The sequence below is a fragment of the Danio rerio genome, chromosome 21 (genome assembly GCF_052040795.2).
Source record: "Danio rerio strain M-AB ecotype USA chromosome 21, GRCz13ab, whole genome shotgun sequence".
In the NCBI taxonomy this organism is placed as follows: Eukaryota; Metazoa; Chordata; class Actinopteri; order Cypriniformes; family Danionidae; genus Danio; species Danio rerio.
This window is the reverse complement of record NC_141041.1, coordinates 34082177-34098572: the sequence shown is the minus strand read 5'-3', so window position 1 is coordinate 34098572 and position 16396 is coordinate 34082177. Positions and strand designations below refer to the sequence as shown.

The 16396-nt window shown below is 33.8% G+C and overlaps 3 protein-coding genes across 5 annotated transcripts in view; all 3 read left to right on the top strand.

Moving 5' to 3' along the window:
* Nucleotides 1-7257, top strand: part of afap1l1b (actin filament associated protein 1 like 1b) — a 52105-nt gene extending 44848 nt beyond the window's left edge. Inside the window, exons 13-19 of one of the 3 annotated variants that reach the window (XM_087300321.1) lie at nucleotides 127-272; nucleotides 965-1019; nucleotides 1615-1714; nucleotides 1809-1976; nucleotides 3052-3227; nucleotides 5809-5937; nucleotides 6580-7257. In XM_087300321.1, coding sequence (XP_087156447.1) covers nucleotides 127-272; nucleotides 965-1019; nucleotides 1615-1714; nucleotides 1809-1976; nucleotides 3052-3227; nucleotides 5809-5937; nucleotides 6580-6606 — 801 coding nt within the window. In that variant the 3' untranslated portion in view covers nucleotides 6607-7257. 3 annotated transcript variants of the gene reach the window in all.
* Nucleotides 1-16396, top strand: part of timd4 (T cell immunoglobulin and mucin domain containing 4) — a 1098921-nt gene that overhangs the window by 34356 nt on the left and 1048169 nt on the right. The gene's annotated exons all lie outside the window — the stretch shown is intronic.
* On the top strand, nucleotides 9744-15692 carry grpel2 (GrpE-like 2, mitochondrial). Its single transcript, NM_001288663.1, is given in 4 exon segments — nucleotides 9744-9842; nucleotides 12197-12356; nucleotides 14227-14308; nucleotides 14397-15692. Coding segments are annotated over 4 exon segments (654 nt in total). The 5' UTR covers nucleotides 9744-9765; the 3' UTR covers nucleotides 14732-15692.

Genomic DNA, 16396 nt, shown 5'->3' with positions numbered 1-16396 from the left:
TTATGAATTGTTAAAATCGTAGTACTTCATGTTAGAAACGTGCTAATTCTTGCTAACAGAAGGCTAATTGATGTTAAAAAAGTTTGTCAAGACACTTTGCTCATCTGGTTTTGTAATTAACCTCAGGCAAGCTGTTCTGTGGAGATGGGTCGCTGGCTAGGTGTTTTGTTGGCTGAAGCAGGAAGCGCCACCGTCCCCGAGGAGCTGCATTATGACTATGTGGATGTGGACACCATCAGTAGCATACAGAACGCAGCAAGAAACTCTTTTCTGTGAGTATAGCTGAGAATACAAGCTGTTTAGGGGCTGCATCCTTTGTAGGATGCACCGTTTGAAGGCATGATCATAGACGTCCATGACGGCTGAAACAAATAATTAGGATTTATTGTGTTGTCTTAAGTAGTGTAGTCGCTGTCTTTGATGAGTGGCATTATTGCTTGTACTGTATTTTGTTAGTGATATTAAACTGCTTTGCCTTCTACACTACCTGAAAAAAGTCTTGTCATCGATCCCAGTTGTACTGCACCATGGCTTTAAATTCTATACTGCACATTATTTCTGTTAAGTGGCAAGATTTTTGTCTAACCAAAGTCAGACCTTACTGTCCTTAAAAATCAAGGCTTGATCATATTTTATTTTGGTAAAAATAAGCGTAATCTAGAGGTCTTTGCCTTTCATATCAGCCACTTCTGATACAAAATGATCAAGTTATTATTTGTTGTTCCTAAAACTTGAATAGGTGACAAGACTTTATCAGGTAATTTAAGTAAATCTGAATGATTCAGGGGGTTCACAGTGATCATCTCCCCATTCATTTAAAAAAAATTGTTTTGTGTGTAGTTTAAGTCATCTGGGTTAATTGTCTCAGAGAGAGTGCTTCATTGAGCGTGTTTCTTTTGGAATGTGGACAGAAATGTGTGTTTTTGAATAATATTTATCATGCAAAGTTTTTTTTATGCTATAGATGGGCAACTTCAGACCCACGGATGTACGATGAAGTTCCCTATGAAAGTATCCTGGTAAGAAGTTTAGCTCACAATGTAGCACACCTGAAATAAAAAGAAAATGTCTATAATGTGACATTTATGTTAAATTGATCTTTTATTATTGAATTAACTCTTTAATGTAATAATATTGCACATTATTGCAGTTTTAAATGAATTTTTGATTGTATAAATGAGGACAGGAGAAACATTTGAATAAATCTTAGTGTTTACAGGTGTGTACATTCTTACATTCAAAAGCATAATGAGAACTGATTTGATTTGGTTTCTGAGATGTTTTGTTATTAAAAAGTAAGTTTCAGTTGTTCACCACAGAGTTTTAGTTTGCTTTTCCATTGCCGTGAAATCCAGCAACAACCACTTCTGTCGGTGTTGTGTGATAATGTTCTGCAACAGCCTTTTGTTATGTCTAGTCAGCAACAAATCTTCAGACAATGCAAATATGTTTCTTTATAAAAGGAACTTCTTCTAAAAAAACCTTAAATAAACACACGGTGTAATGCTTAAGTACATCCTAACTTACTGAAAGGCAGGAAGTTTAGATGTTTACAGAAGGTTCTTCCAAGTTTTGTTTCTACACAAACTATAATTACGTCTCATTTTCCAGCAGGCGGAGGAGAATGAGTCAAAACTGAAGCGTTATTCCTCCATGTCCAGTGTGGATACAGCCAAGGGTGACACTCAGATCACAGTGAAGCGACACGGCTCCTGTACGTTTGCATTTCGAGTATCATATAGGCTATAGTGTTCTTTAACTTTAATACTCATGAAATGTAAATTTGGACTGACTTTGTCCTATTTTAGCTGTGAATCACTATGGTAAATATGGAAAAACGAGGGCGGAAGAAGACGCACGACGGTTTCTAAATGAGAAAGAGCAGCTGGAGAAAGAGAAAGAAGAAATCAAGGAAAGCCTGGTGTCACTGCGCTCCGAACGGAGTGAAGTGAGAAAAGGGATCAAAAATGCAACAGGTGAACGACTCAAAGAATGAAATAGAATCGACATGTTTGTGTCAGTCAAAAACATGGAGAATGGCGCCATCTGCTGTCAAATATCACCTTTTCAGTCATGAAAGCAGTTCATTTACGTTTGTTACAGATATCTATCTTTCTTCAGGGTGTAAAAAATACTCAGAGGCTGTGTCACAGTCAGCTCTCTTGTTCAGTAGTAAGGGCAGTTATCAGGGAGTAGGCCGTGTTAGGGGCTGTCGTAATACTAAAATACTTTCAGTGCACTTAAAACCTTCACAATGCACTGAAATTCAGGGAGCATCGATGTTTGCTCTTACATTTCTGAAGAGTGAATCATGTGAACCAACTCACATGTCAAGAAATAATTTTTTCTAAAGACACTTTTCTTTTTTATATATACTTTTACTATATTGTAAGCTTTATTGTTCCCTCTTGGCGCGATTAGTTCTGCAGCGTAATAGATTGTCAACATATGTAACATATCACACACTTAAACATTAAACAACATTTAATAGTACTAAAAACAGCGACCACCTCTTCACATTAAAATTCACATTTAAATCTGCTGCTTGCCAAAGGTACCCAATACCGAGATCCTAAAGCAAGGGGTAGAAATGAATCAATATGAGGATGGGATATACAAATTTAGCTTAGCTTGTCTGGCTAGACATTGAATTTTGGTCACCTGAAGTCATGACCTAAATCTAACCTAATATTAATGTCTTACGAGGTTGTGTGCCTGCTGGTTAGACTTGAGAGGAAGAACCTACTTTGTTGCTTGAATGTGATTCCTCACAGATTAACAGATTCAACTTTCAGAAATTTCTCTACAGTGAAGCTGATAAATATTTAAAACGTTTAAAAACGATCATGATTGTAACTTGCATGTCAAGCATTTCATATATCCTAAAAAGAAGCAATTGATTCTGAACTGTCTGAAATGAGTCACGTCTGTATTTCCATATTGACATCTTGCTCAAACCAACCTATGTTAGCAAAATGTGCTTTTCATTGGCTGCCCATAACAGAGGCATTTTTAATGTTAGGTGTGTATTCATGTTTGTGTATTCAACAGATCTAAAAAAGAAAGCCATGGAGCAGCGTCTGGCCCAGCTGGAGGAAAGCTGTCGTCAGAAAGAAGCTGAGCGAGTCGACCTGGAGCTGAGACTCACAGAAGTGAAGGAGAAACTGAAGAAATCTCTGACCGGAGGAATGCTGGGGGCGCCTCAGGAAAAGAAACCCACGATTAAGGTATTCTTGACATGAAACAGAAGTTATATGCTTATCTGTGTGAAACTGCTTCTCGGACAAGAAAAAAGGTATGGAAATTGATTGGACCATTGTGGTTTGCTATTGGACAACCACATGTGACAGCTTGATTAGTAAAAGTGTCATTATTAAAAAAAAAAAAAAAAAAGAATTCACTGTGAGAGAGTGTACTTTATTTTTGTTAAACATTTTGATGGCATGTTTAGTTTACAAAGATATGAAAATTCTGTTAATAAAAGCTCACTCACGTGTTATTCCAATCTCCTGAGAATAAATGAAGATATTTTAGATGAAATCCGAGAGAAATTCGAGAGTTTCGAGACCTTCAAAGTAGGGGTGGGAGTAAAAATTGATTCATCAGTGCATCACAATTCTTCCTCTAGAGATTCTGAATAAATTCTCAAAAGTTTAGAATAGATCTTATAATTAAATTAGAGTTAGAAACAAAAAAAAATATTAAGCATCAATAATCGCATGCTCCTGAATTTGCTTAATTTGCACAAAGATGGACAAACTTAAGACTTTTAGAAACTTTTAACCAATACTTAACAAACAACAACAAAAATATGCAATGCTCACTTTTTGGATTAAGAACTGTTCCTTCTTTATAATTGCTTTTTTGTGATCTGGTGTTTCAGTGGTACATTCAGAGCTTGTTCATGCTGAATATAACTTTGTTAATAAAACAAATAATTTTGGCCGAGAATCCATTCATAAACAAAAACATAGAAACTTTCCCACAATAGAAAGTTTTAAAGATGTATTTGCAACATCAAAAATTGAAAAAATAAAGTCCCTAAAGATTCCCACCCCTTGTTTAGTCTAAAAAAAGGAACCAAAAATCATTGTCAAATGATTCCATGTGACTTCTGTGGTTGAACTGTTATCACACAAAGCTCCAAGAACACTTTTTGTGCACCAAAATCTTTTTCCCATGTCAGGTAATGGTGCGCCACATATTCCTTCTTAGTAATATTACGCCCCAAGTCTAGGGGAAACAAAAGGGCATAATAAACGAAGAAAAAACAAATGTGTTGGGGTGGTAGATTTCCCAAACTAAACAAAACTTAAAGCAAAAGATTCCCTTCGGTCGACAACCAAACTCACACACTCAATTGAGAGTATATATGAAGATATTTATTATAGAAAAATAGGGTTTATATAAATGAGCATTTCGTCAGGGTGACCACAGGCCAAAATAACAAACAAAAGAATCTATAAAATAAATCCACTAAATTACCTATTCCTATTACTATTTAAAGAAAAATACAAGAATCTTACCTTACTCCCTAACATAAACAAAGTCAAAATTAATCAAATAAATAGGCAGATCACCCCTACACGCTCAAACTCTCAAAAATATTTAAACATATGATGGTCATCAATACAAAGTTGGTTGTTGTTGGTCGTCGGCTGAAGGGGTGAGGGAAACCCAGGAGCTCCACTCCAAACACCGAACGCAGCAGAAATGAGCTCCCCGATCCCTGCCGGAAGCTCCGTTATATACAGGCCTCGGAGACCAGCAGCCAATCAGAGCAGGGAATCACGCCGGCGTGGGAGCCTATAAGACAACAGAAAAACAGCAAGGAGGCGGGACAAAAGAAAAAGAGTATAATCCGCAATAATAAACAAATAAATAAACTTCAGTCGTAACAGTAAACACAGACACTGTTCTGATGCGGAAAAAGTAAAGCAACAAAGACGTTTTTTACAGTTTATGAATGAGGGAGCTCTCAGATTACATCTAAAATATCTTAATTTGTGTTCAGAAGATGAACTAAACTCTCAGGAGATTGGAAGGACATGAGGGTGAGGAATTAATAACAGAATTTTCACTTTTGGGTAAACTAACCCTTTAAAAAATATTGTTATGCTGTGAAATAAAATAGGATTGTGAGATTGATTTTGTATTGACTTCTGCTTTAGAGTACTGTGTGGTTAATTAAGGTAATTGTGATTTTGCATTTGCTAGTTAATAAAAAATTACTTGTGAGATATATACTTTACATATATGTACTTTGTTTTTTCTATATATTAATTTACTTTTTAGCTGCAAAGTCCAATTCTGAGGAGGAAATTTTAATTTGTCTTACAATTACAAGCATTTATATCTTACAATTACAACCAGATATCTAAAAAAAGTCACAATTAAGATTTTTTTAATCAGTAAAATCAGAGATAATAAGTCTGAATTGAGAATTTTTATCACTTTAATAAAAGAGAAAAGTCAGAATTGAGAGTTTTAATCACCTACAGTGAATAAATGAAAAAAATCTGAATTGAGAGTTTTAATCAATTAAATAATAGAAAAAAGTCAGAATTGAGAGTTTTAATTACTAAAATCAAAGAAAAAAAGTCAGACTTGAGAGTTTTAATAACTAAATAAAAGAAAAAAGTCAAAATTGAGAGTTTTAATCACTCAAATCAAAGAAAATAAGTCTGAATTGAGAGTTTTAATCACTTAAATAAAAGAAAAAAATCTGAATTGAGAGTTTTTAATCACTCAAATTAAAGAAAATAAGTCACTTCAAATAAGTTGAAGTGAAATTTTGTATTTTAATAGGCTTCAGTTAAGAAGAAGGAACATCTTTACACTGATGCCACTGTGCCGGTCAACTGTGCATCTGAAATGAAGAAACGCCCACTTTCCATCTATGCATCCGCTAAAGGAAATGTCATGCAGAAAGCTAAGGTATACAGTTGCACAAACATCCATAAATAAGATAAATGATACAAAACAAACTTACACTGTGTCCTTAAAACACACGATGCAACAAGATTCCAGAGAAAAGCAATTTGGCTTTCTCTTCTAGATGCGACACGACAGAGACATTTAAATACCAAAGAAATTTAGATTGCATTCTCACTGAAATGGACAAGTTTATAATATATTTAGTATACATTAAACCACTTTAACATGATTAAATGATGTACACGCTGAGTGACTGACATTGTTGCTTTGCACTTAAACTTTATGTTTGCTAGATATTTTATTTTCAAGATCTGTAATAAGCGATCTGCTTCCGCTATTCAGTATAGCAATAGATGTCAAATAAAATGGTATTCAAACTCGTACTGGTAACATTTACCACTGAATAAAGCACTTAATCAGTACCTGAGATGATTGTTCAGGTGATTGTTCAGTGTTTCCCAACCATGTCCTTGGAGGCACACCAACAGTACATACTTTGGATATCTTCCTTATCTGACCCATTAACTTCAGGTTTTGAGTCTCATTTAATGTGCATTACTTGAAGTTAGTACACGATGTTTAAGATATGTCAATAATAATATGTATTTATTTTGTTCCTCTCATTTTTCTTCTCATATTTAGGAATGGGAGTCAAAGAAAGTGAAGTAATGGGCAGTGTCTGAGGATCAATGGCTTTGGTTACAGTGAAAGTCTGTTGACGTTTTCAGGGGACAATTGAACGTTTGTTTGATGGTGGTCTGGATGTAAATAAAATTGAATGTTATATAGATGCATGAAAATGATAAGGGAATGTTCAGGAAACAAAGTGTTTTATAAACATTTATTTGTTTGATATAAAAGTTAAAAAGAGTGTCCGACTTCTGTAAAAAAAAAAAAATGTCATTTTTACTGCCACTGGATACTGATGTGGTTTTCCTGCTGATTTCTGTCAGTCCTCAGATACAGTGTTAATATTTGCTTTTTAAAGATGTTCATTTTTAACACTAGGGCACTTAATTGAGCAGATTTTATTTATTTTGACTTTGTACATAAAAACTGTTTAAAAAACATAATCATTTTTCTACATTGCAGTTGTTGTTCTTTGCAATATCGATGTGATTGTTTGTATTAAGTATAAGTGTGCGTGTATGTGTGAATTTAAGTGTATGGGTGTTTCAAAGTACTGGGCTGTGGCTTGAAGGGCCGGAAAAATATCCTTGAATAGTTGGTGGTTCATTCTGCTGTGGTAGAATAAGCGACTAAGCCAAAGGAAAATTCATGAATGTATGAATGTTTGTAATAAATGTGTTTTCAAAAATGGCTTTGTGGAGCTCTGTATACTAATATTATCAAGCGTAATTGATAATTCTGACATATACACACTTAAGGTATTTAAGCCAACAGTTAAGATACATTCAAGCATGTAATTGTATAGAAACATGGCAAAAACGTTCACTAATGCTTTAAAAGGAAGCATGATGATGATGATGATGATGATGAATTTAAAATAGGTGATTTAAAGTTTTGGGCGTCACGGTGGCGCAGTGGGTAGCACGATCGCCTCACAGCAAGAAGGTCACTGGTTTCAGCCTGGCTGGGTCAGTTGGAATTTGCATGTTCTTCCTGTGTTCGAGTGGGTTTCCGCCAGTTTCCCCCACAGTCCAAAGACATATAGGTGAATTGATTAAGCTTAATTGGCCTAGTGTGTGTTTGTGTGTGAATGCAAGAATGTATAGGTGTTACCCAGTGTTTGGTTGTGGCTGGAATTAATTAATTAATTAATTAATTAATTAATTATTAAAAGCTGTGTAAAGGATTATTGGATAGAGGTAAAGTAGATTTTACAATCACACATTTGATCACACATTGTTTACTATGCTACTTTGTGTATTTGGTCTGAAATCACATGTAAGAATGATAGTAAAACAACATTAACACTATTAAACTGACTTTGAACAATGCCATACTTTGATAGTATTAGCTGCTAATAAGATTTCCCTATTTAGAATTTCAAAAGAAAACTTTAAAAAATAAATTTTAAGAAGCTGAAAGTCCAAATGTGTGAATATAAAACCAACCAAACCTCAATGACGGTTGACAGTAAATTTTTCCTATTTAGTTCTTATAGTAGTAGTGGGCACAATATTTACTTCACAAGACTATTATTGGTTTAATTTTAGAGACCGCCACTTGAAGATGATCCTTTTTCTTCAGTTGTGTATGATTTTTTAATCTTTTTAAAAAACATTTATTTTTCAGCTATGTGATGCAGTAAAGGTGTCAGAGTTTACCATAGTGCTGTAAATTCAGTCTGCTGCAAGTGATGCTATTGATATTAAAAATTACAATTAATGTTATTGATATATACAGTAAACACCCCATGGGTTGCAATCCAAAGGAAAAAAAGACTGATGTTTTTTGTGTGTGTGTGTGTGTTTTTATGTAAGTAGTATAACTTAATACTATATGCATTATCTTCTGTAGGTTATGGATAAAATATGGTAATTCTAATAGTTGAATAAAGTTTATTCTACTTTTTTTAATCATCCCCAACCTTTAAATGTAGTATACAGCTCCTAAAATGCAGTTCTAAATACAAAAATAACCACTAAACATTGCAAAACAATGCTGCTCCACCACATTTTTGAAATGCCACACAGTCCTACCAGGCCTGTCCTCAAATAGACTGTTTTCTTTTTCTGAAAGCTATGAAATAGGCAACAAAGCGGTAGGTTTACATGAATCTAAAGAAGACCCTTTCTGCTACATTTTAATATAGTTAATTGTGACTTTTTTAAAGTTTACATTAATCTCAGACTAGCCTTTTTGCTAGTTAATAAAACTAAATTCTGATGCATAAACTCGCAATTGCAAAAATAAAATCTGAGTTAGTTGGAAAAGTGTCAGAGCTGGTAGAAACTCACACTTCTGACGCTTCTACCTGCAATTCTTTCTGTATAATTGTGAGATGTAAACTCACAAAAGCAAGTTACAAAGTTCCTTTCGAAAGTGGAATTACTTTCAAACAATTTGGGAGTTTATATTATTCAATACTGAGAAGAAAATAAGTTACAATTGCAAATTTCTCACAGTTCTGGCTTTCTAACATACTTGTAGTTTCATCTTGCTGTTCTTTGTCAAAGGTCAATATCGCAGATTTATATCTTTAAAACTTTAGTACTTTTTGACTTTTTTCCGCATAACTGCAAAACATAAGCTTGCTTTAAGTTTGTAATTTGCGAGTTTATGTTTTGCCATAATGAGAAAATAGTGAAAATTTATAAACTAGATCTATGGTGTCAGCTTGGGGTCCTCAGACCATTAAAAATTCATGAGGGTACTACAGGGGGTCCGTTCCATAAGACAGGTTAAATATACTAAATAAATTATATGCTTATATATTTATTTATCTTTTTGGTTTAATGCGTAATGTGATAGCGACGCGTTTGTTAAATAAAATACAGTCTACCAAACCTGCTACTTCATGTCAGGGGTCTCCGAGTTGCCTTGCCTGTGAATCTGGGTGGGTGGTCTTTGCCTTTGGGGCACGTGTAGAAAAGGATTACAACCCCGTGAGGAAGATTATTATTAAGTGTTGTCCAGTACAGTATTTAACCAGCCAAATACGGCACTTAAGAAAAAAACCTACATCCGTTTAATTCTGTGCTTTTACAATAACAATTTTCTGATGTATTGTTTTATTTTTGCACAATCATTTAAAGAGAGATTCATTAGAGTCGCTTAGTGAGTCGATTCACTGATTCTGAACCATGACTCACCGAGCATGTCACGCGCTCCGACCACCCGTACAGATACTCGACTGAGGAAATGGCCGTGCGCTTTCTGTCCGTAACGAGAAGAAATCCGATCGATCTGTGCAGGTTAACACCAAGTGCGGTCACCAGGTAAAAAGACGTTTACCGAAAAACATTCATACAAGTGTGCGATTTATGTGAGGAAAATTAGGTTTTAGTTTATAGTGTCGTCATTTTGACCGTTTAAAGTGTTGCGGGGAAGCCCCGCTGCTAACAGGCTAACGAGCGAGTTAACGGTTTAGCCGGGACCACAGCTCACAACACTTAAACATAAAACCAATATCAGTTAAATGCTTTACAAACGCCAAGATGTGTTAACAGCAAGTCACTTTGTGATTGAATGGTGTTTTTACGGTATTTGGCAAGATTTCGCGAGCACTCACATCTGGCACATTGAAAAAAACTATACACGTAACGCTACATCTGTGTCTTTAAACGTTACACGCTTTATCCTCCGCAGTCACAGGTTAATAAATATATCAACAACACTGTTATTATAATATATACTAAGACACTGTCGGATGTTGTGGAAAACTTATTCTCTTCCCCCTGTTTACTGTAAAGAAGTGTTTGTTTGGTGTTTACTTTCACTCGAGTAATCCTCAATCCCACGGCTCATTTGTTTTCACAGATTAACGTTAACGTTAGACGAATTAAACCTGTAATTAACGTTACTCATGGTGATGAATGGCTTCTATTGCATACCTAATTTTCTTTACGAGTCGTACTGATACTAGCCGGTCATATGTTATCAGCCCTCCTTTTGTTTAGGCATTTGCAGTCACTTCTGATCCTTTGGATCAAATTCAACCTACATTATGCATCATTACTGATGTAAGAATTTATTAAAATGGTTATATGGCGTGTTTTATGTAGCTTGCTCGTTTTTTGTTATTTAATTGTTTTTAACAACATAAAGCAAAATCTTTATGTGTATTTATATAAACCAAAGTGGAAACCCACACTTGAAAATATTGATTAATTGTGGGCAATTTTCTTCTCTCTTTATAGTTAAATATAGTGCTTGTTATTTAACATGATTGTGGCCACAGTTTACCTAAAACACTGGAACAAAATTAGAATTGGGGTTCTTTGTCTATTTTTTAACAAATTTACTTACTTTTGATCTGAAAGAGAAAAATTATATTTTCTAAAAACGGACAAAATATTTTCAAATTAGTGAATTGCACTCTTCAAATGCGCCAAGTCCTTAAAATATACATGATTAACTTGATCAAGTGTTTGTAAATGCTATAATTTCTAAAATCTTTGTATATGGAGCAGGTTTAGTTGATTTGGTGGGGAAAATATATATATATATTTTGAGTAATATTTATGTGGAAAAACTTTTGTACATTTAGATTTTTTCCCCATATCTAACACCTCTTAAAGACTGGATTTATACCTGTAAAATCTATTTTGCTTGAAAGCATTGCAGATTATTTTATGTTGTTTAGGACTAGTAGCCTAGATTTCATAAATTTAGTTTTTTACTATTTAATTGCATTGTGATTCAATAGTGACATTGAATTTCAAACAAAAAAAGCATATGTACATTTAAGAAATATTGTTGATAATTGTTAAAATAACAATACTCTTCATCCAAACTGACCTAGATTGCAAAATCACATATATTTTGAGTATATTATTACTTTTTTTAGTGGTAATTTGTGGTTATTTTTTCTTTTTTAAAGTAGTATATCTTAGAGCTGGGCTAATATACGATATTACATCGAATTGCGATTAAGAAAATTGTCTATGACAATGATAAGAGCACAGCTGATATGATCTAAGAACCAATTACACAGCAGAATCGTGCAACGATGGGAATCTAAAAATGTGTAGAGATGCATAGAATTCTTAGCCATCGAAGATTTATCGGCCGAGAATATGTTAGGGCGTTTAACAGACCCTCCAATTTTTGTGGCTTCAGTCACTGTTAGGATACTCTTTTAAATCTGGAAGCATTAGCAACTTCTATCGAAATATATGTTGTTATCGCTCAATATGGAAAATAATTATCGAGATTGCATTTTTGCCATATTGCTCAGTCTTAGTATATTTGTTCTATTAAGTAACAGTTGTGTGGATGTGAATAAAATGTACAATAACCATATCTATTTTTTCCTGAAATAATGTGTATTATTACAGTCAATGTAAATCAAAGATTCCTTTTAATTGCTACTGTAAATACTTTGGAGTCAGACAACTCATTAAACAACAACTATATATATTACACAACAACTATATATAGTAGTTGTTGTTTATTGACATTTTCTTTGTCAAATACGCTCTATAGTTGTTGTTTTTTTGCAGAAACCTGAGTAGCTCAGTCTTTGTATTAAAATAGGCATTCTTGTAGAATATATAGGTAATGTGTAACGTTATACTACACGTGAAAGGAGTGAGTGTTTAGCAGCTGTTCTCTTGTTTCATGGCTTCAGGTCTGCCGTAGGCCTCTTTAGCACTGCGGCAGAGCAGCGTAGTGCTGGTGACGACTGCCATGGTGAAGACAGAGATGACGACCACAGTCATGCCGTCACACACGTCCGGACCCTTGAGATGAGAGCCAGAAAACTGGAGGAGCAGGTTCACGACCTCACCGTAAGTTCACACTAATTTTTTTTACTTCAGCTGAGTCAACTCTGTCACTCTTTAACCTGTTGTAGGGCACTCTTTGGAAAAACCGTGGAGTGTTACTGGGATTATAAAAAAAAAAAACATATTGTAATCCATGTCAATGAAGTTAACATGTAGGGTTCTTCACCCTAAAATGATCAACTACTACATAACTACAATCAGTGTAACTCGGAATGTCAAAGGTTTGGACAAAGTTTGGATAAATAAATAAAAATATTTGGGCAAAATACTTGTTTGCACTCAATGTCAAAGTCCTTTAAACTTCATAACTACTCATTAAACTTATTGTGACAGATATATTATTATTGTTCACAGTATTATTAATAATAATAATAGTTTAACTTAGTTTTTTTACGTAATAAGTACACAGTTTTCAATCTCAATGATAATCTATGTAACCGTAATTTACCATTTGAACAGAGCTCATTTCAGTTTGTTGTAAATGTTTTGATTAAGATTTCTAAAATTTTTCTTTTTTTTTTTTACTATATATATGGAGTCAAGACACATTAAAAACACAGAATCTAAACAAAAATGGAATTAGATTTTTTATTAACCTTAGCTGTGAATGTTATATTATTATATTTTATTATTTAGGTTTAAATTGAGGTTTTTCATTTAATAATTTATCAATCCAAATTTGCACATTTTCTGGATGTTTTGCTTTCTTGACATTATTTCAATTATAAAAGTAGCTTTGCAGTTTAAATTTAAATAAAAAAACATCTTATATTCTTATATTTAATCTTAAATAGATTTTATTAAACATGTATATTAGGCCTTTACAATATCTGAAAAATCTCTGATATTTTGTAATTCTGCGATATTTATTTTGATAATATTTAGAACAAAAGTTTAATTTTTATTTTGAATACCATTTCACCAGATGACTTTTTTAAATTCTTATTTAGAAAGAATTAGTAATTTTAGACTGAATAAAATATATTTATAATAAAATATAAATATATTTTTAGTTCTGAATAAAATATAACAAACCATCTAAAAGCATAGATCAATACAATAAAAAAGCAACAATTCAAATAACATTTTATCATTTTCCAGAGTCTAACAGTATTTAGGTTCAGTAATTGTCAAATTATTAAAACAGTAAAATTGATCATTAATAAAGTGACAAACGGTACAATTTATCATCCATGAATGCTTTTAAAATCATAATGTAGTCACAGGCCTCAAAAAACACATGAAAATGATACATTCTATATTCTGCAATGTAACTGTTACGAATGATTATCGATGCTGAAACGATATATTGTGCAGCCCTAATGTATATAGTTCTATAACTGTTTAAACTGTGGGAGTATTGTTTTATCTAATTTGGCATGAATCTAAATTTGCTTGCTTGACATTTAATTAAATAAGTAGTACAAATTGCTATATTCATACGATTCGCACCAAATAATAAGCAAATCAGAATTATCTGCTTGTTGAGTGTGACGTCACATGTGGCTTCCAGGTCCAATTGCTCTATTAGACTGAATGAGGAGACTCAACAAATGGTAATGATAAGCGTTTGCAAAGTGATGTCATGCTTTCAAAAACCACAATTGCAATATATACATCCATGCCTAATATCAAATGGCCAGAAAGTGATTCATTTTTTATAAATTGTTCAAATATAGGTGACTGTGATGCAGCAAATCCAGAGATTGTTGCTTATAAAAATCATTTTAATGTGTGATATGACTTAAAATTGGGCACAAATTAATATTTAACAAGTGAATATTGGCCTTCACTTTTAACATTGTATCTAAATGTTTAATTGTTGTTTCTAATTTAGTTTTTGTCAATTGTTAATTATCTGTGCTTTTCACAGGAGCGATACAAGCGAGCCGTTGCAGACTCAGACAATGTTAGAAGAAGAACACAGAAATTTGTAGAGGACGCCAAATTGTTTGGTATAACTAACTATACACTTAATGCACGCATACCTTGGTGTCTCGTAAATCTCTCAGTTCCACATTAAGCATAATTGTCCTCCTGCAGGGATTCAGAGTTTCTGCCGTGACCTGGTAGAAGTGGCAGACCTTCTGGAGAAGAACTTAACGGTTGAGGAGAGCGATGGAGCACAGCAGCTGGCACAATACCTGGCACACATTCAGGAGCGGCTGCAGGACATCTTCACCAAGCACGGACTGGAGAAGATGACCCCTGTGGGAACCACATATGACCCCTATCAGCACGAAATCGTCTGCCATACTCCAGCCGAGGGAGCGGAGCCTGGAACCATCGCCATGGTCAAGCAAGACGGTTACATGCTTCACGGACGCACCATTCGCCATGCCCTCGTGGGTATCGCTGTCAAAACTCAAGAGCGGTGACAGGACTTTGGTTCACTTCTTGTCCCGCTAATGTTTTTGTACACTCATAGTTTGTACGATGATATTGTTCTTACATCTCTAGACGACTACATGTTTGACTTACTCTTTGAAGTAATGGTTATTTATATGTATTTATAAATGTTTTGTTGTTGTTGTTAGCTTCTACACCAGTTTTTGTTTTGAACCCCTGATTTACACAATGTCCAGTGCTCATTTAATGTCTGGAAAGGTTGTCTTTTTGTGTGTTGCAGTGTTAAATTGACCCGGGAAATGCACTTTACGCCTTTATTATAGTAGATTCTGTATGTGATACTAGTTTAGAGGGAAAAGCAGCATATGAGATTGGTGAGAATATTAGTAACACTACAGTTTGATGATGTGTGTTTAACAACAGTTGAGGATTTGGTTATGAATTAACAATGAACAATCATGTTTAAGGCGTTTGTTCATCATGGTAATGTTTAGTAGATGTATATCTAATTAGTTCATTGTCCATGATATTGGTAAATGCTGTAAACCGTTAGCAAACGTTTAGTTCATGGTCACTAATGTTAATGCATATAGCATTATTGTAACCTTTCCAGAAAGTTGTTGAATGTGTAAAGTGTTGAAGGCCACCAGTATCCAAAACAAAAGACAAACGTTTTCTCTTTTGGACGGGAGAAATGCACATTATATATAGATATGCATCCAAAGTGCAAATGAGCTTCGTGCTATTTGGGAGATAAAGTGAACATAAAAAATATTTATGTATTTATTCTGTTTGAAATAGTTTGCCCTGATAGTTTACATATTTTTTGTAGCTTAGAAGGACTGAAACTGTAATCTATTTACATTTTCATTTAAGCTGAGTTTTTACTCATGCAATTTTTTTTTTTTTGTAAATGATGGAAACTCTTTAGTTTTGAGTGGATGTGTGAGGCTGATGACTGAATAAAAGTCTTTTCTTTTCGTTTGTTCATTTTGTGCACTAGGGGTCAGTGTTTTTAAAACAAATCGAAAACACGACATTCTAGATGTAGATACATAGATGCCTCTTTTAGATTCTGCCATGTAACGAGCAAAATATTCGAGAAGTTGACAAGCAAGTGTGAATATATCTACAATAGATTTCATTGTATTTTTAGCAACACGAATGCATTAGTTGATGTGTTTAATAAAAAAGTAATCTTTCACAATAACATATACATTCTTGAAAAGTAAACACGTTTAACTAGTTTTTCTAAATGACTTTAGATTGTAAAATGATTTCCCCCCCAATACTGCTAATAAAACCATGAATTAAGATGCCATTATAAAAATAGCTACATTTTTCCTTCTAAATGTCTAGTTTCTTTATAAATTAAAATGAAGTGGTTAGTGCAAGCTAAATTTACCGTTGGCGGACGGAGTCTGGAGCGGTTTCTAGCTCAGATACGGTTGCGGCCGGAAATTAACAGGAATCATTTATATTGTTTATTAAGTTTCCTATTTATTGTATTTTATTAGCGTCTACCCCAACCCTAAAGCCAGCTTATACAGTGATGTAAAAACGGCCGTTTTGCCGCATTTGTTATTTATTATAAATAAATAAATGGTATTTCATTAACGTCTACCCCTAAACTCAACCGTCACAATACTGTAAAAATATTATTGTTATACAGTGTTATACAATATATTAAAAAT